Source organism: Oryctolagus cuniculus, chromosome 8, assembly GCF_051225735.1.
Source record: "Oryctolagus cuniculus isolate XC-2025 breed Fujian yellow rabbit chromosome 8, ASM5122573v1, whole genome shotgun sequence".
In the NCBI taxonomy this organism is placed as follows: Eukaryota; Metazoa; Chordata; class Mammalia; order Lagomorpha; family Leporidae; genus Oryctolagus; species Oryctolagus cuniculus.
Window position 1 is genome coordinate 71,185,900 of NC_142874.1, and position 19,458 is coordinate 71,205,357.

A 19,458-nucleotide genomic window follows, 5' to 3' on the forward strand; every position below is an offset into this window, starting at 1 on the left:
CAGGCAGAGTTAGACAGTGAGAGAGAGAGAGATAGAAAGGTCTTCCTTCCATTGGTTCACTCCCCAAATGGCTGCTACAGCCAGGGCGCTGCGCCAATCTGGAGCCAGGAGCCAGCTGCCTCCTCCTGGTCTCCGATGAGGGTGCAGGGCCCAAGGACTTGGGCCATCCTCCACTGCCTTCCAGGGCCACAGCAAAGAGCTGGCCTGGAAGAGGGGCAACCGGAACTAGAACCCTGGGTGCCGGCGCTGCAGGCGGAGGATTAACCAAGTAAGCCACGGCGCTGGCAGAGCAATCATTCCTAAAAGCATATTTTCAAAACATCTTCTTACTAAATTGTCATGTAAGTTTGATTATAAATCATTTCTGGAAAATGAATCTTAAAGCCGTGCTTTAGGAATGGGTGTTGTTGCACGGTGGATTAGATAAAGCTGCCACTTGGGCAGCCGCAAATCCGTATCAGAGTGGCTGGGATTGAGTCCTGCTTCTGCTCCTCATCCAGCTCCCTGCTAATGTTCCTAGACAACAGCAGATGATGGCTTAAGGACTTGGTGCTTGTCACCATGTGGGAGACCCAGATGGAGCTCCTCACTCCTGGCTTTGGCCTGGCCCTGCCCCAGCTGTTGCGGACATGTAGAGTGAACGAGTAGATGAAAGATCTTTGTCTCTGACTTTCCATCTCACTGTCACTTTGCCTTCCAAATAAATCAATGACTAAAACTTTTTTTTAAAGTCTTGATTTATCATTTATCTTTTTTTTTTTTTTTTTTTTTGACAGGCAGAGTGGACAGTGAGCGAGAATGAGAGAAAGGTCTTCCTTTGCCGTTGGTTCACCCTCCAATGGCCGCTGCGGCCGGCGCACTGCAGCTGGCACACTGCGCTGATCCAAAGCCAGGAGCCAGGTGCTTCTCCTGGTCTCCCATGGGGTGCAGGGCCCAAGCACTTGGGCCATCCTCCATTGCCTTCCCGGGCCACAGCAGAGAGCTGGCCTGGAAGAGGGGCAATCGGGACAGAATCCGGCGCCCCGACAGGGACTAGAACCCGGTGTGCTGGCGCCACAAGCCTGGAGGATTAGGCTATTGAGCCTATCATTCATCTTATTCTCTAGACAGGAATGCAAAATTCTATTGACTGTTTCGAAAAATAAAAGACGAAAATGGAGCGTTACTGAGCATATTCAATCAAGAGTTAAAAAATAAAGGTTTTAAGTAAAGGCACTCTAGCCAAGTAAACAGATTACTTTATACACAACCACTTACTTCTGTCCCTTATCATAAATCATAGTCATCAGTATGACTATGTGCTGAGTACCATAACCCTTCCTAACGAAGCACTGGGATGCAGAGGGTTAAGCCTACACCTGCAACACTGGCATCCCAAATGGGTGCTGGTTCAAGCTCCTCATGCTCTACTTCTAATCCAGTTTCCTACTAATATGCGTGGGAAAGCAGCAGAGGATGGCCCAAGTTGCACATGGGAGACAAGGATGAAGCTCCTGGGTCCAGCCTGGCCTACACCTAGTATTTGGGGAATGAACCAGCAGATGGAAGATCTCTCTCTCTGAATCTCTACCTTTTAAATAAAAATAAATCTTTAAAAAATAATTTTAAAACTAGCTACAAGAAACAGCATAGCACTTTAGATAGTAAGAAGCCCTGTAAAATAATTACAGAGCAACCTTATACATATGAAAAAAACATGTTTTATTTAAACCTAAGCCCCAAGGGAGCATTTAGAGCAGAGGGTTAAGACACCTACATCCAGGGTCTAGCATTCTAGAATAGGGGTATGGTGTGTTCAGACTGCCACCTACTAAACCAGAATCCTATAAAGGTGCTGAACTAAGTTTCTGCTGATCCACTTCTGATCCAGCTCCCTGCAAATGCAGCAGATGGCCCAAGTCATAGGGTCCTTATACAGGTATGCAAGGCCTGGATGAAGCTCTTAGCTCCTGGCTTTGGCCTAGCTCAGCCCCAGCTGTTACAGTCGTCTGGGGAGTGAACCAACAGATGGAAGATATATCTCTGTCTCTAACTCTACCTTTAAAAAAAAAAAAAGACACCTATATCCAACACAGGAGTGTCTGGAATGGATTCCCAGCTCCAGCTCCTGATTATAACTCTCTGGCAATGCTTACCCTGGCAGCAACAATGATAGCTCAAGTACTGAGGTCCCTGCAATCCCCACGAAAGGCAGACCTGGAATGAATTCCTGGCTCCCTCTCTGGCCAGGTCCCTTGCAGGTATTTGGAGACCAGGGCACCCTGATCTCAGATTGGATCTGTAAATGTTAAGTGTGTAAAATTTCCCAAGAATATACTCATGCACATGAAGACTGAAAAGTAATATAACAAAAACCTAAAATTCCCCTTTTTAAATTGTATCTGGAGTCCTAAATCTCCTTCACCTCTCTGTTAAATATAGACAAGGCGGTAAGTGTAAGTAGACAGAGGATAGGAATTCTGTTTCTTTGTCTCTCTCTCTAAAGTAAAATAAACCTAACTCCAACTCAATTTATGTGTCAATATATGAGAAGACAAAGTACAGAAGATTGTCAGAAAAGAATATAGAAGTTTCCTCATTTCTAAAAGCTACAAAAACATAACGGTGGGTCTTAGAAGTTCCTTCCATGGGGGGCTGGCATTGTGGCATAGCAGGTGAAGCCACCACCTGCAATGCCAGCATACTGTAAGGGTATAGGTTACAGTCCCAGTTGTTCCACTTCTGATCCAACTCCCTGCTGGCACAGAGGTTGGGATGCTCCTTGGGACTCCAATATTGGAGTGCATGAGCTCAAATTGCCGGTCCACTTCTGATTTCAGCTTCCTGCTAACATCTACCCTGGGAGGCAACAGATGATGGTTCAAGCTTTTGGGTCCTTGCCACCTATGTGGGAGATCTGGATGGGGTTCCTGGCTCTTGGCTTTAGCCAGGCCCAACCCCAGTTGTTGCAGGCATTTGGGGCGTGAACCAGAGAATGAAAGCTCTCTTCCTCCATCTCTCTCTGTCTCTCTGCCTTTCAAATAAGTAAATGTTAAAATTAAACATCACTGGAGGGGCCAGCACTGTGATGCAGTAAGCTAAGCCTCCGACTGTGGCACTAGCCTCCCATATGGGCTCTGGTTCATGTCCCAGCTGCTCCTTTTCTGATTCAGCTCTCTGCTTATGGCCTGGTAAAGTAGTAGAAGATGGCTCAAGTGCTTGGGCCCCTGCATCCATGCGGGAACTCGGAGAAAGTTCCTGGCTCTGGACTTCAGATCAGCCCAGCTCAGGACGTTGTGGTCATCTGGGGAGTGAAACAGCAGATGGAAGATCTTTTTCTCTGTCTCTCCCTCTTTCTCTCTCAAATAAATAAAATCTTAAAAAAAAAAATCACTGGAGCTATTAAATTAATGTAATTAACTCTAGGTCTACTACTACTTCACCTGTGACTTTAATAGCTTATTTAGCCACCAGATATCTCATTTTTAAATGAAAAGTTAAAACATATTTTATCTAATTATTTAAATTTAAATAATTTATCTGTGATGTTACATTTAAATTACAGCCATCAACCATTCCTAATCAGAACACACTGGAACCTAACCCAAAAGATTACATTTTTAAAAAATACACATATTTTTAGAAACTAGAAAACAATTAACTAGAGAAGCGAATGGACATATGTACATCATCAAGGAATATAGCTCAGAGCAAGCAATCTATAACATTTCCTTTTCTTACTAAGTCTGAACTTTTCAAAATATAAACAAATACAGACTATATTCTCAAGAAAACATAACTTTGCAACAAAAAACAGTTGTGGTTAATTAAACAATAGATTTGTCATCTTGTTTTATTTTCCAATGCTCTAGAAAGTTTTGAGAAGAGAAATAATAAAACAGAATAAAAGGGAGAAAGAGCAAAGTGCCTTAGGCAAGCCTAATGTAAATGCACGCCTTCCAATGTAATAACTTGTTCCCCCTAGCTCCACGTCAATAATCAGATACAACCATTTCTGGACAAGAGAAATTATTCTGAATTCATGACCTTCAAAACCATCAGTACAGATACAATCAACAAACAACAACTTGCCCCACCCATAGAGAACCCTAAAAATGTTATATTCAATGGTAGCTAAATTATGTTAATTTTGAGAGTGCAGTTAAGTTTCCTTATTAGAAACAATGAACTTGCTTATTCAGAGGAGTAATGAAGCGTTTTAGAATTAACACCTACCACCTACCAGGGCCTGCATTGTGGTGTAGTGGGTTAAGCCATTGCCTGTCACGCCAGCATCCCATACCGGCACCAGTTGGAGTCCCAGCTGCTCCACTTCAACCCCAGCTCCCTGCCAGAGGGCCTGGGAAGCAAGGGAAGATGGCCCAAGTACTTGGGCCCCTGACACCCACATGGGAGACCCAAATAAAGTTCCTGGCTCCTGGTTTCAGTCTGATCGAGCCCATCATTTGGGGGAATGAACCAGCAGATGAAGATCTCTCCCTTTCTCAATCTCTTTCTCTCCCCTTCCTACCTTCCTCCCTTGTAACTCTCTCAAATAATTCAATCTTAAAAAAAAAAAAAAAAAAAAAAAAACCTACCTTAGAGAAACTTAACATGAAACATGGGTACCTCAATCTCAGATCTGAATTATAAATATTGAGAATAAAATTTTCTAATAATATACTCATACAAATGAAAACTGAAAGCAATGTTACAAAATTCTAAATTTTTTTTTTTTTTTTTTTTTTGACAGGCAGAGTGGACAGTGAGAGAGAGAGACAGAGAGAAAGGTCTTCCTTTTGCTGTTGGTTCACCCTCCAATGGCCGCCACAGCCGGCCACCGCGCTGATCCAAAGCCAGGAGCCAGGTACTTCTCCTGGTCTCCCATGGGGTGCAGGGCCCAAGCACTTGGGCCATCCTCCACTGCACTCCCGGGCCACAGCAGAGAGCTGGCCTGGAAGAAGGGCAACCGGGACAGAATCCGGCGCCCCGACAGGGACTAGAACCCGGTGTGCCGGCGCCACAAGGCAGAGGATTAGCCTAGTGAGCCACGGCACCGGCCTAAATCTCCCTTCTTAAAAATATACTTTCCTCAGCTGGCGCCAGGGCTTGCTTGGCTAATCCTCCACCTGCGGCGCCAGCATCCCATATGGGCACCAGGTTCTAGTCCCAGTTGCTTCTCTTCCAGCCCAGCTCTCTGCTGTGGCCCGGGAGGGCAGTGGAGGATGGCCCAAGTGCTTGGGCCTCTGCACCTGCATGGGAGACCTGGAGGAGGCAGCTGGCTCCTAGCTTTGGATCGGCGTAGCTCCGGCAGTAGTGACCATTTTGGGGGTGAGCCAATGGAAGGAAGACCTTTCTAGACTCTTTAGTCTCCCTCAATTCAATGTTAAGAACAGGCAAGGTGATAAGTATCAGTTACACAGGTCTCTTCCATTTCTCACTTTTCATTAGTAGAAAAAGAAATCAAACAAGAGTACTGTAGTTCTAACCTCATTTATATTACAATTATCACTGTGCTTAAACTGATCACAGGAGCTAGCATCTCATCACATTCCAAAATTTCTTTTGTAAGTAATGGCACTATGGAAGGCACATTGTTCTCCAGACCTAAACCTCAGGTCAAAGCTTATACCTCACTACTCTTTAGATGCCAAAAAAAACAGTCTCTCCTCATTTGTGAAAGAAGGATGTATACTAAATTATCTCTTAGAGGTTATTCTAAAGTATCCAGATTAATTAGCTTCACCCTTCCCAGGTTTCAACAAACTTTCCTGATAATGTAGCTTTTAGTTTCATATTTGTGCTATCAAAAAAAAAACATGTTGACTAGACCTCATTTTTGTTTGTTTATTTAAATGTCAGAGTTAGAGAGGGATAGGGAGAGACAGAGAAAAAGTTCTTTGATCTGCTGGTTCACTTCCCAGATGGCTGCAAAAGCCAGGGCTGGGCCAAGCTGAAGCCAGGAGCACAGGAGCTTCATCCAGGTCTCAAATGTGGGTTGTCAGGGGCCCAAACGCTTGGGCCATCTTCAGCTGCATTTCCCAGGTCATTAGCAGGGAACTGCATTGGAAGTGGAGCAGCCACAACTTGAACCAGTGCCCATTTGGGATGCCAGGACCACAGGCAGAGGCCCCAAGACCTCAATTCTTAAGCTGAGAGAGGCTATAGGCCCACACCGGGGTGGTAGACTAAAGCAGAGCCCAGGAAAGATGAGAGAAGCCAGGAAATAGTCTGATTTGGTTTTTACTTAAGGGGAGAGGGCTGCCTGAGGGATGGAGAGTCAACTGAATTCATCTCTTTTCCATGGGAAGTACAGAAACTCCAGTAACACACCATTCAATCTGAGAAGGTAACTGACAATCACTACTTTGGCTCCTTCAACTCTCATTCACCCCTCAACTAACTGCAACCTCACAACTAACCAGACAGAAGACACCACTAAAGCTTCTCTCTTCTGAGGCCCCCTGACCTCCCAAGAAAGAAACTAACCACTTTATGACTGTGGTCTCTGTAGATCCTAGATCCACTATATTAGCTGTATGATCTTAGCAAAGTTCCTCAACTTCCACTGGTCGTTTCTTCAACTATAAAATAAAAATAATCTCAGGGTTGCTGAGGAAGAAATATATTAGTGCATCTAAGGTACTTCAAACAGTGGTGGAGATACTGCAAGTACTCAGGGTTAACTAATATCACATTATTTCTTCATTTCATTTGAGTCCCTTCTTTCTTTGAGTTTTCTTCCCATCTCTCCAAGCCATTCCTCTGACTCCTACACCACCAGATCTTGGTTAACAGCCCAATCTTCAATGGCAGTGCTCCCCAGGACCCTTTTGTTCTCACGGGCATTTTGAAATTCTGAAACCTTTCAGGTCATTCACATAACACCCCACAGTTCTGTAATTTAGCTGCAAAACAGCTGCACTTCCCTTTGTATCTCAAGCTCAATGAGGACAGAGGGTCCAGGTCAGTCTTAATTCTCAGAGGTAGCCCCAACACCCAGTGTAGTGCCTGACTCAATAATGAAATGAATGAACTCTACTTACTGTCTACCTGTATTTCATTCATTTCTATGTCTTCAGTCACCAGGTAGCCACTGGCAATTGCCAAACTCACATTTGTAATCCACATGTCTCCTTATCTCTAAAACTGCAATTCAAAGTCCTGCACATTAGGCAATATCAAGAATAAAGGGGGGGGGGGGGGGACGCCGTAGCACAGTAGGTTAAGCCTCTGCCTGCAGTGCCGGCGTCCCATATAGGCACCGGTTCTGGTCTTGACTGCTCTTCCCATCCAGCTCTCTGCTATGGCCTGGGAAAGCAGAAGAAGATGGCCCGAGGCCTTGGGCCCCTGCACCCATATGGGAGACCGGGAGGAAGCACCAGCTCTGGCCGTTACAGCCATCTGGGGAGTGAACCAATGGACAGAAGACATTTCTCTGTTTCTCCCTCTCACTGTCTGTAACTTTACCTCTCAAATAAGTAAATAAAATCTTAAAAAAAAAAAAAAAAGGGAGGGGAGTGGGAAGAATAGGCAGGAAGATGGTACTTCAATAACCCAGACATCAGCTGATAGCACGAACTACACTGGCACCAATAAAAGTAGTTTTAAAATTTGTTTTTAATATTTAAGAAGTCAAATGCTGAATAAATGTGAAAACAGAGCTGACAAGATCCATAAAGAGTAAAGGAATAACATGACAAGAACAACTCAAGAATAATTTATTTAGATAGACTGGTTTTATTTTTGTGATTGTTTTAATTAGGATGAAAACCTTTCCTCAAGTTTTATACTTTTATAGCCTTGGCAAAACAACCCAGAAAATTTTCCACTAGCAAAGTAAATGGTATATGTCATTTAGAGTTTAAACAGAATCAAAACTACCACCTGTTTTTCTGAAATAAACCATTCAGCACCAGTCATTTCACATGAGTAACAAAAGTAATATTAAATACTTCCTTCACGGTATATCTCTCTTAAATAACAGCCACAATACTTATGCAAAAGAAAAAATCCTATTATCATAACCACAGCATTCTATCACTACATTTCAGAATTACAAAACAGAAGGGAAAACGCATTCTTATGAGATATTATGCTGCATAATTACTGGTTATTTATTCAGCTACAATAACATTGTCCTTTGTAAAGTACCTTAACTAAGAGTGACAACTTGATGTACACAACAAGGAAATTTCTACTCCTACTTCTGCTGCTCTTCTGCAGGCCTACAGTGAATTCACATGTGGGATTAGGTGTGTCCAGGAAGAGAGGAGCCTCAGCCTTGCCTATGTATGGCATGAAGCCCTCAAGTTCAGCAAGAAAACTTGTCCAGGAGACCAGATCTATAACTAGTCTGCAAATTCTTAGTGATGCTCGAGACTTTTCCTCACCCAGATTCAGTAAAAATCATTACTTTTGTAAGGTAAAGGATTCTGCCACATGTCCCACATCTCTCACATCAAGATAATCAAGAATACTTCATAATATATCAGGAATACTGTCATAATTTCAATACATTTCTATGAGATAAATGTAAAAATACACATAAAATATGAGAATTTTAAAAAAATTTAAATTATTTCTATAAGTAAAGGGGAAAAACATAAATTGATACTAATCAAGAAACTATACAACCATGACCACTTCTGCCACATTTCTAAGAACTCTTAAAAAGCTATCCCTATCAGCTGATCAGGAAGCAGATCTCAAGATCTGAATGGCTTGCCCAATGTCCCTCAGCTGATAAAGTGCACACCTTAAGGTTTCTCGTATCCCCACTATTTCAATGGATTTTATTTTAAAATACTCAATTCTTATAGAATCAAGTTTCATTCTAACTTAGAATTCAAAAATTGGTAAAATGTTAGAAAGACAAACTTTCTACATTAGACTGTTATATAGAGTAAATGCTTCATATGTTCCTATTGAAATAAGCTAGAGGGGAGGTGACAGGGAGGGCTAACAAGTTATAAATATCAGAACTCTAGCCAAGACAGATAAAATTTTCTACCTCACAAAAAGTTATAGCAATTAGATTCCATATTGTTGTAGGACCTATGTAAGTGCTATAATGACAACATTATTGTTTAAAGAGTCTTAATTCTTCCTGTTCTGTGATGCTATCTTATCAAGGCCCAGGTATCTGGCATGAACATCTTGAAAAGATGTGTAATCAATAAGGATGCTAAAGATAAATTGTTAGATATGTGAAGCAAATACTTCCTTTCACTGTAAACAAAGTGACGGAGTCCACTTCTTGAAGAAATCAAGCTCTATTTATATTCTCTCTCCTGAAATGGCACAGGCAGCCTTAGAAGGATAAGTTTATAATAAATCCCTATATTTGGAAAACATTGTTGCTAAGCATCTTCTAACATTCAACAGAGTTTATATAATTCATGTCACTGCTACATAATTAACATTTCATGTTTTCCAAAAGAGTGCAGAATGCTTATCTATGTCGTTCATTTAAAACATTATAAATTTTGAGGGAATTAATAAAAGGCTATGCAACTAATTAATTAGAAAGGCAGCCTAATCCCAGAAGGAATACAAACATAGACATTAAATGTCAGGATGTGTTAGAGCCTCGCTTGTAAACAGCTTGTCCACTTGAGATAAAACATTTCAAAATGCAGCTGCTCTTTGCTAAAAAAGGTGAGCCACAAAACATTATATCGTTGCACAAGTCATGACATATCAAACCACACTCTAGCTCAAAAATTAATTATAAAGAAAACGTAACATGTGAAAATAAGCTTCCCATCCAAGCATCAATACTGAACATTCTATCTACTCAAATCATGGCAGATCGAGTGTTGAAAGCAACACTAACCACTGTGATATTTCCAACTTTCAAATTCATTATAGGAACAAAGTCAAAAGATGCAGGATACATTTTATGACACTCAAAAGATTAGAAAAGTTGAGAGTAAGCATACTATAAGATGTACTATCATTCTTACAAATTATGGAATAGATTGTTAACCTTGTATCCTCAGGAAAAACATGCATAATGTATGTACAGACTACAGACACAATATACACACACAGTAACATTTTGATTTCAACCACACTGTGCAGGAAAGCACACCTATGTGTAAAGTTACATTCAGACAAACGGGCCCTACTGAAGGATATGAAGGCCACATGGTACGTAGGCAGCTAATGAAGGCTAGGATTAGTAAGTAATGGGGATACTTCCTGGTTGGTCTTTCCCATTTCTTTTTCTAACTCTTCATACATATCCTTTTACCCTCATTTCTTCCTTGCCTTCCTTCATATCCTGGATAGATCACTATTGCAAGGGCACTAAAATATCATTTATTCCAATTCTCTCAATTTATAAGTGGAAAAAACTAAAGCTCAGATGAGGCAAAGATCACAAGCCTGATTGGAAAGGTAGGTCTATCCACCTCACGATACTTGCCCAGTATTGTGGTGCAGGGGTTAAGCCACAGCCTGCAATACCAGCTTCCCATATGAGTACCAGTTCAAGTCACTCCTTGTTTGTGCCTGGGAAAACAGTGGAAAATGGCCCAAGGCTTTTGCCATCATGTAGACACAGAGTTCCAGGCTCCTGGCTTCAGCCTAGCTCAGTCCTAGCCATTGTGGCCATTTGGGGAATGAATCAGCAGATGGAAGATCTCTCACTCTCTCTCCTTCTCTCTTAACTATGCCTTCAAACAAATAAATAAATCTTTACAAAAAATTCTTTAGTTACAAACACTATTTATAATATTAATATTATTTACTAAATATTATAATATTAATAAATTAATAATTATTTATATTATAAATATTATTTATTATTTATAAATCTAATTATTATTTATTTATTTGAAAAGCAGAATGACAGAGAGGGAGAGACAGGGAAAGACAGAGATTATCCATCCAGTAGTCCACTCTCCAAATGGCCAGAAGAGCCAGGTCTGGCCAGGCCAGAGCCAGGAGCTTCATCCTAGTCTCCCATATGGATGGCAGGACCCCCAGGACTTGGGCCATCTTTTGCTGTCTTCCTAGGAACAGTAGTAAGGAACTGGAGAGAAAGCGGAGCACTCAGGACTTGAATTAGCACTTTAATAGGTTTTCCAGGTTGCAAGTGGTGGCTTAACTGCACCACAATTCCAGCCCCCTAACACACATTTCTTAAATGTCACTCTGCTATAAAAAGTTAAGAGTACGACATTACATAATATACCATATACTAGTATTCAGGACAATAAACACAAAACCATATGTATTTTCCCTACATTCATCTTTTTAAAAACTATCTTCTTATAATGAATTATTACTAGGTCAGGGAAAAATACATCTATTCAATACCTGGATGGATATTTTCTGCTTTATAAGTGGATCCTATCCTTTGTTTCATATATTAAAATTAAATCATAAAGCTTTTTATCACTCTGAAAAACATCCATGTTTTATTATTTCATTTGCTTGATGAGTAGAAAGTAAAATAACCCTAAGTTTAAATCCCTACCTTGTCACATACTGGCTGAGACCTCTGCTAAGTCTATTTATCTTTCTAGCACATGCTTAGTAAGAGGATTAAACGAAAGAATGTTTTTCCTTTCTCGCCTTCTCACTCCCCGGTCTGTAGAACCTTTTTCTATTTAACCATAGCATTTCCTTTTCCCATTGAAGTTAACTACATTTCCCATATTTTTATGAATGTTTTGTTATTGCACTACAAATCTTTTTCCTTCATCAGACTATGTTTCTGCACAGCAAGAATCCTCGAGTACATGAAATGCATCAAAAGTAAAAAATGTCTGGGGCCAGCGCTGTGGTGAGGGGATTAAAGCCCTGGCCTGAAGTGCCGGCATCCCATATGGGCGCCGGTTCAAGACTTGGCTGCTCCATTTTGATCCAGCTGTCTGCTATGGCCTGGGAAAGCAGTGGAAGATGGCCCAACTCCTTGGGCCCCTGCACCCACATGGGAGACCTGGAAGAAGCTCCTGGCTCCTGCCTTCGGATCGGTGCAGCTCCAGCCGTTGCAGCCATCTGGGTAATGAACCAGCAGATGGAAGACCTCTCTGTCTCTACCTCTCTCTGTAACTCTGTCTTTCAAATAAATAAAATAAATCTTAAAAAAAAAAAATGTCTGGTAAAGGATGTGGAAGACTGAATACTTGCCTAGACACCATGCACAAGTCCAAATCAATGCTAACACAGTTAAATGGATCATCATTAAATGATCATCTAAGGGAATAAAGGAAGCAAAGCTACACAATGACACTACTGCTTCCTGATCCCTAAGAAATCCATTTTTATGACCAGGCCTATGACTCCATGTGCAGTTAGAAGTGGCACAGAAACTAGAGAAGAACGCAGTCCTTCCTGTATTCATAGACCGTAATGTACTGAAAGAATGTTTTTATTTGCCTTGGTACACTATACATCCTATAGTCTCTGATTACCATGAATGGTCTAACCTGGAAATTGTGGTGATGATGAAATACAATGAAATAAATCACATTTTCCTCACCGAAATGAAGATACTCAAAGATTCCTAAATATTTTTCCAAGTTTTATTTTCCTACCTTCTTTTCCTTCTCTAATCTCTCTCCCACACACATCAAGCCAGATAAAAAGGATGAAAGGACTAAATGGAAAGTCTTCAAAGCCCACCAAATTAGAAAACCATCAATCAATGATTTGGAGGTAAAAGTCACCATATCTCTAAACAAAAGCTCTAAAATAACTAAAATCAAGAGTTAATCTTTCTTCAAAGCACCTTATAAAGAAGAAAATGCAGAATGCTACAACTGTAAAAAAAATTCCTCCCAAGTATAACAGGACATAGAAACATATGCACATACAAAAAAAGGGGGGGAGGTAAATTTAAGGAACCTCAGATTACCGACAGACTATAGATGTTTTGTGGTATGCCCAGCCTTTAAAAATTACTAGAAAACAAACAGATCATCTCAGACTCAAAAAAAAAAAAAAAAAAAAAAGAGAGACAATCAGATTCTTTTCAGTACATTATTACCTTGGTGGGTTAAGTATTTCAACCACTTATAAAAACTGGCTTCATTTGAATACAGATTTCATAGTTAAGGTTACTCTGAAGAATTGTACAAACAGTAAAAAGGTCTTAAGGGCTTCCAAAGTAACTACAGCTATGCCGGGAAAGACAAGGAGGCAAGTGATTAATAATAGCCCTTAAACATGTTCAGAGTAAAAATATCACTGTCACATTCCCTGTAGAATTACTGAGCTTTGCTGAGTAATGTTTAGCACGTCAACATATACCAGGCTGCTTAATGAAAATTGTGATCCTCTTGCAGACACTTTTCCCTAATTTCCATAGCATAATATTAGAAAATATCATCGGCATCAATACTGTCAGCAATGCACAAGATTACATGTGTGTTTACACTTAGGAAGTCTGGAAGGATATGTGGTTATTTGAAGGAGGTATGTTTAAGGGTTTTCAAAATATCTTCTTGGTAATTTTCTGAATCATCAGCTCTTTTTCCAATAAATATATATTTTAATTAAACAAATAAAGTTATTCCTATTAAGAAATAAGCGAGACATAAATTATCAGCATGTAAATAAACTGGAGTTAAGGACATCACAGACACACCATAGCAAACCATGCTCACCTGCTTCATTACACAAAGCTTTCAAGTCTGCTCCAACATATCCATGGGCACTGTTAGCCACCTGCAGCAGCTCAGCTTTAGTGAGCAAATGGGGTATCCTTCGAAGCAGTTTCTGGAGAATGTCTAACCGGTCCTGAGCATTAGGAACTCCAATCTCAACCTCTTTATCAAAACGCCCAGGTCTTCGGAGTGCTGCATCCAAAGCTTGAGGACGATTCGTGGCCCCAAGGACCAAGACCTGTCCTTCACTTCCTTCCTAACAAAATAAAGTGAATAAAAATTGCATATTTTTCAGAATGTCCAAAAAAGGAGGATGGGAGAGGCAGTCTATATAAGAGGGATAGACTGAATTGTCCACGCAATGAGGTCCTATCTCTTACACCTTTATCACCCAGCGGCTATAATGTTTCTTTCCATGAAAAGTCTTCCAAAACTTACCACCCACTCTAAGTGATGTCTCTATAACTGCTGACACCTTTGTACCATTCTTATAAATAACATATGATATTCTACCTCAAGGTTATTCTGTTTAATTGTTTTAGGTAGTCCTTTCCCCTCCCGCTTTGAAACAAAGATTATGAATTACATATTATTCAGATAAAACAAAGCCCTACTGGGAAGTTGTCTAAAAAAAAAAATCTTCCTCACGGACTTTCTTCTTTTGATAAACTTTAAATTCCCCCAAAATACAAACAATATAGCCAATATCTGAGTACCAGTCACTCTTGACTATGTATGTATTTCTACTCTCTGAAAATAAAATTAACTTACAAAGAACTATGATCCTGATACGCCACTTGTATAAAGTATCCAATATTTTATCAGGTGACCCAAGAAGAATTTTGCAGAGACAAGCACAACTGGAATGTGACTTATCTAAGAAAATTCAAACCTGACCAATTATACTAGATGTGCCAACAGAAAATGTATGGACTACAGTGAACTGATAAAACACAAATTCACAACAAATACAAGCACTTAAATATTTTTTGGCCAAAACATCAGCATCACCTGCTGTTAGTCCTGCCTGAAGGCCAAGAACAGCATTCCAGACTGGAATCCTCTGACATGTCAGAGACAGAGGCAGCAAACTGACATGTCCAACAATGAGCCTTCTAAATGATTTCCTGTTCACCAAGGACCCTTTCAGTTATAATACCACTCTCTAGGTATATTTGCCTTCAGGGTGAAAATACGGTCATCAATAAATGAAGATATTTCATCTGCTTTGTTATATCTGTTATTATAAAGGCTAAACTGGTGGCCCAGTTTATATACCAGTCTCTTAAGAGAACTGTTACGAGTCAGGCCTCAAGGTTCCACCCAGCTTCACAATGTGACAACTTTTTTCTTATGTATCCTTAAAATTTTTAAGTCTCTCAGAGAATTTTTCTTCATTCCTGTTATGTAATCTTATGGACCTCCTTTCATAATTAGCAATAAGAATGTATACCCAAGCAGACAATCAGAGAATAATGAGTGACTTCTTTATAAATATTATACACAGCCAGGCGATGTGGTGCAGTAGGTTAAGCCACCAGTTGGGATGCCCACATCCCATATCAGTACTGGTTCAAGTCCCAGCTACTCCACTTCCCATCTTGCTTCCTGCTTTTGTATCCTGGGAAGGCAGCAGATGATGGCCCAGGTATTTTGACCCCTGGCATCCATGTGGGAAACTTGCATGTTGCTCTGGGCTCCTGGCTTCAGCCTGACCCAGCCTGGCTACTGCAGGCTGAAATGATTTTTACAAGAATAATAAGATTCATAAAATTCCTTCATAAACCTCCTAAAATTTAGCTTGCTGATTCTTCTATACTGCTTTTTGCCTTAGGTTTTTTAAGTTAATACCATTTATAAAAGAAATCCATCATATCATATTATTTTATATGCTGGAAAAACATGCCAGGTTATATTGTTCTAGCATTCACTAGTCTACTGAAGCAAATTATTTCCTTTAGTCTTTCCTCTAGTTTCTGTGGCTAATATTTTCCCCTTACCCTGGAATATTTCAGACACAGTCAACGTTTGCTGCTATATATATATTAAAGTATATGAATAAGAACCAACTCATTCCTACACAAGGGTAGTGCTATACTTACTGAACCAATACCATCCATCAGGGTTAAGAGTGAAGCTACAACTCTTTTCTCCACTTCATTCTGAGCCCCCTCTCTTTTAGGACAAAGTGCATCCAGCTCATCAATAAAAATAATTGCTGGCTGCCTTAAAAAAAAAAAAGTAAAAATGAAACTTCTGATTTGCATGTCTTTTTAAATTTTACTAAGTTTCAGTTTTTTATCTGATACCCAATTTATCAAATTTAGGACTTACCTAGTAATATACAAAGGCATTAGAATGTTGATGCTAAAAAACTTTATATTAGTTTTAGTCCAATTAACTCACCAACCTCATATTCTAGTTTATCCGCCCTCAATTAAAAGGCAGACTTTTGAGAGAAGTCTATTGTCATTGAGATGAGAGTACAGGCACAACTCTCTCACTAGCGCCCACTAAATTATTATGATCAGATCAATTCAGAAGTTGAGGTCAGAAATATCCCTTGGAACAGGTTTAAAGCCCACAGCATACAAAACAGAAGCACCCTCTTCTTTTTAACCTTTTAAAAAAGGTACTTTCAAGAAGTTCAATTCTCCTATGAAATGTTGTAAATCTTCTCACAAGAGGAAACCTCAACTACCATTAAGACAACAAAAACACACTTCCTAAATATGGTGTAGCACTAAGTTTCAAATGTTCAGTATTGGAACTACAAACTTACTTATTTCATCTACTATTCCTGGAGAGGGAAATTTTTAAAATAGCAGCTTTTCTGAGAAAAGCAGCAATATGACATTAAATACCAAAACAATGAAATAGACACACAGTCATATTATGAATACTATTGCAACAGGCCAAGTTATAAAATACTCATTGTGCTGTAAAAATCTAGCCTGAATTCAGGAATAATCAATAAATTTAAAAGACTGGCCCCATCTGAAGCAAAATATAATGAAGACTGAAGTATAAAGGACAATGATAATGCAGGCTACCTAAGGGAGTTAATAAACTGGATGTTCCCAAGCACCCTCAAGAGTCATAAAATTATATGCTCAAGCAAGGTCACATGATTTACCACCCTATCTTAATTCATCAACTTTATGTACTTTAACAGATCACTGCTCAAACTTCTAAAAATAATATTAGATAAATTAGACAGAATTTCCTTAGTTCCATAATCTGTTTCTAATACTACCACTTTTTTTAAAACTATTCTTTATGCTTTGTATAAAGTGTTAGTATCTCACTTTAATACTTTTTTTATTAATTTAAAAACATAAAATTAAAGAATACCTTTGAGTGGCTTCAGCAAATATCTGACGTAATTTTGCTTCAGTCTCACCATAGAATCTGTAACAAATAAAATCATTTAAGGAATATTTCTTAATGTTTTCAAGCTTTGTCTCTAAAGGCAAATATTTCTAAAATATTTTAAGTTACATTCAAAAATTATGTTTCTACATACTAAAAATCAAATTTAAAATGTTCAGTGTATGACATACCCAGGTAGAACACCACAGAACCATTTTTAAAAACCATCTTTGAAGGGTCAGTGTTTGGCACAATAGGATAAACTTCCACTTGCACACCAGCAACCCACATGGGCGACGGTTCAGGTCCTGGCTACTCCACTTCCAATCTAGCGCTCTGCTAATGCGCCTGGGAAAGCAGTGGAAGATGGCTCAAGTGCTTGGGCCCTGCACCCACGTAATAGATGGGGAGGAAGCCCCTGGCTCCTGGCACTGCAGACTTTTGGGGAGTGAACCAGCTGATGGAAGACCTTTCTCTGTCTCTCCCTCTCTCCGTAACTCTGCCTCTCAAATAAATATTCTTAAAAAAAAAAAAAAAGGTTGAAGGCTGGCGCCGAGGCTCACTAGGCTAATCCTCCACCTGCGGCGCCGGCACCCAGGTTCTAGTCCTGGTCGGGGAGCCAGATTCTGTCCCGGTTGCTCCTCTTCCAGTTCAGCTGCCCAGGAAGGCAGTGGAGGATGGCCCAGGTGCTTGGGCCCTGCACCCACGTAGGAGATGGGGAGGAAGCCCCTGGCTCCTGTCTTCATATTGCCCCAGCTCCTGGCACTGCAGCCTTTTGGGGAGTGAACCAGCTGATGGAAGACCTTTCTCTGTCTCTCCCTCTCTCCATAACTTTGCCTCTCAAATAAATATTCTTTATAAAAAAAAAGGTTGAGAAGTATATTTGATAATATTAACTTCAGTGAATCATGCACCTACTTGCTTATAATTTCAGGACCATTAATTACAGAAACATAGGCTCCAACTTCATTACCAATGGCTCTGGCAATCATTGTTTTTCCAGTACCTGGAGGACCATAGAGTAACACTCCTCTAGGGGCAGGAATTCCTATGCAAAAAACAGAGAACATTGGATTCATCATTATTAGGTTTCTTATAAATACTGTCAAGCAATTCCAAAGATGAGTTATAAAATATAAATTTACCTTGCAACACAAGAGGCAAACAAGAGTGTAACCTTCCTGCTTCCCCACCTCACCCACACAAAGATATACTAACCAGGCCAAACACTGACCCCTGGAAGTGACTTGTTCTTTCTGTACACCACAGATCAGGGGGTGTGTAATGGTTAAAAAAAAAAAAAAAAAAAAAAAAAAAAGGGCCAGTGTTGTTGGTGTAGTAGGCTAAGCCTCTGACTGCAGTGCCGGGACCCATATGGATTCCAGCTGCTCCACTTCTGATCCAGCTCTCTGTTACGGCCTGGGAAAGCAGCAGAATGATGGCTCAAGTGCTCGGGCTCATGCACCTGTGTGGGGACCCAGAAGAAGCTTCTAGCTCCTGGCTCCTGGCTTTGGATCAGCCCAGCTCTGGCTGTTGCAGCCATCTGGGGAGTGAATCATCAGATGGAAGACCTTTGTCTCTCCCTCTCACTATCTATAACTATCTCTCAAATAAATAAAATATTTAAAAAGAAAAACAAAACAAAACCAGTCATCCACATTGTTGCCATGCCCCTTCCCACAAAGCACAGTTCAACAATAAGAATACAAAGTATAGACAACATGGACAAAAAAAATCAACCAGCACTAATCCCAATTTTCCTTCAACTAACTCAGACAGTATCCACGTTACTATCAAAACATCAATCCAATTTTTAAAGGGTCATGAAAAAGGAAAAAGCAGAGGAAGAAAGATCATGGATCAAATACACGCCAGAGATCTACACAATTATCAAACCAGGAGAGCCGGCGCCGCGGCTCACTAGGCTAATCCTCCGCCTAGCGGCGCCGGCACACCGGGTTCTAGTCCCGGTCGGGGCGCCGGATTCTGTCCCGGTTGCCCCTCTTCCAGGCCAGCCCTCTGCTGTGGCCAGGGAGTGCAGTGGAGGATGGCCCAGGTGCTTGGGCCCTGCACCCCATGGGAGACCAGGAAAAGCACCTGGCTCCTGGCTCCTGCCATCGAATCAGCGCGGTGCGCCGGCGGCAGCGCACCGGCCGCGGCGGCCATTGGAGGGTGAACCAACGGCAAAGGAAGACCTTTCTCTCTGTCTCTCTCTCTCACTGTCCACTCTGCCTGTCAAAAAAAAAAAAAAAAACAAAAAAACCAGGAGAACCCATGACTTTCCTAGAAGTCAGGTCACTCCTTTACCTGCTTCAATGCAAAGAGATCTGAGCACAGCTACATTTCCCAAAAAAACAACTTGAACATTTGATTCATTTCTTCATTCATTACAGATCATTTAGTATGGCAGAATACTTATTCTAGATGCAATACAAGCAATTTGGAAATATGCTGTTAGAAGAGACAAAGCTCCCACCAACATTAT

General features: G+C 40.5%; 1 protein-coding gene across 17 annotated transcripts in view; it reads right to left on the minus strand.

Annotated features, from left to right (window-relative positions):
• Nucleotides 1-19,458, minus strand: part of AFG2A (AAA ATPase AFG2A) — a 307,467-nt gene that overhangs the window by 269,322 nt on the left and 18,687 nt on the right. For all 17 annotated transcript variants that reach the window (XM_051819827.3, XM_002717260.6, XM_070047622.2 and 14 more), the window contains 4 exons: nucleotides 17,892-18,021; nucleotides 16,956-17,012; nucleotides 15,704-15,827; nucleotides 13,602-13,857 (listed from right to left, as the gene is read on the minus strand). In XM_051819827.3, the coding sequence (XP_051675787.3) occupies nucleotides 13,602-13,857; nucleotides 15,704-15,827; nucleotides 16,956-17,012; nucleotides 17,892-18,021 (567 nt within the window). The remainder of the gene's footprint in view (nucleotides 1-13,601; nucleotides 13,858-15,703; nucleotides 15,828-16,955; nucleotides 17,013-17,891; nucleotides 18,022-19,458) is intronic.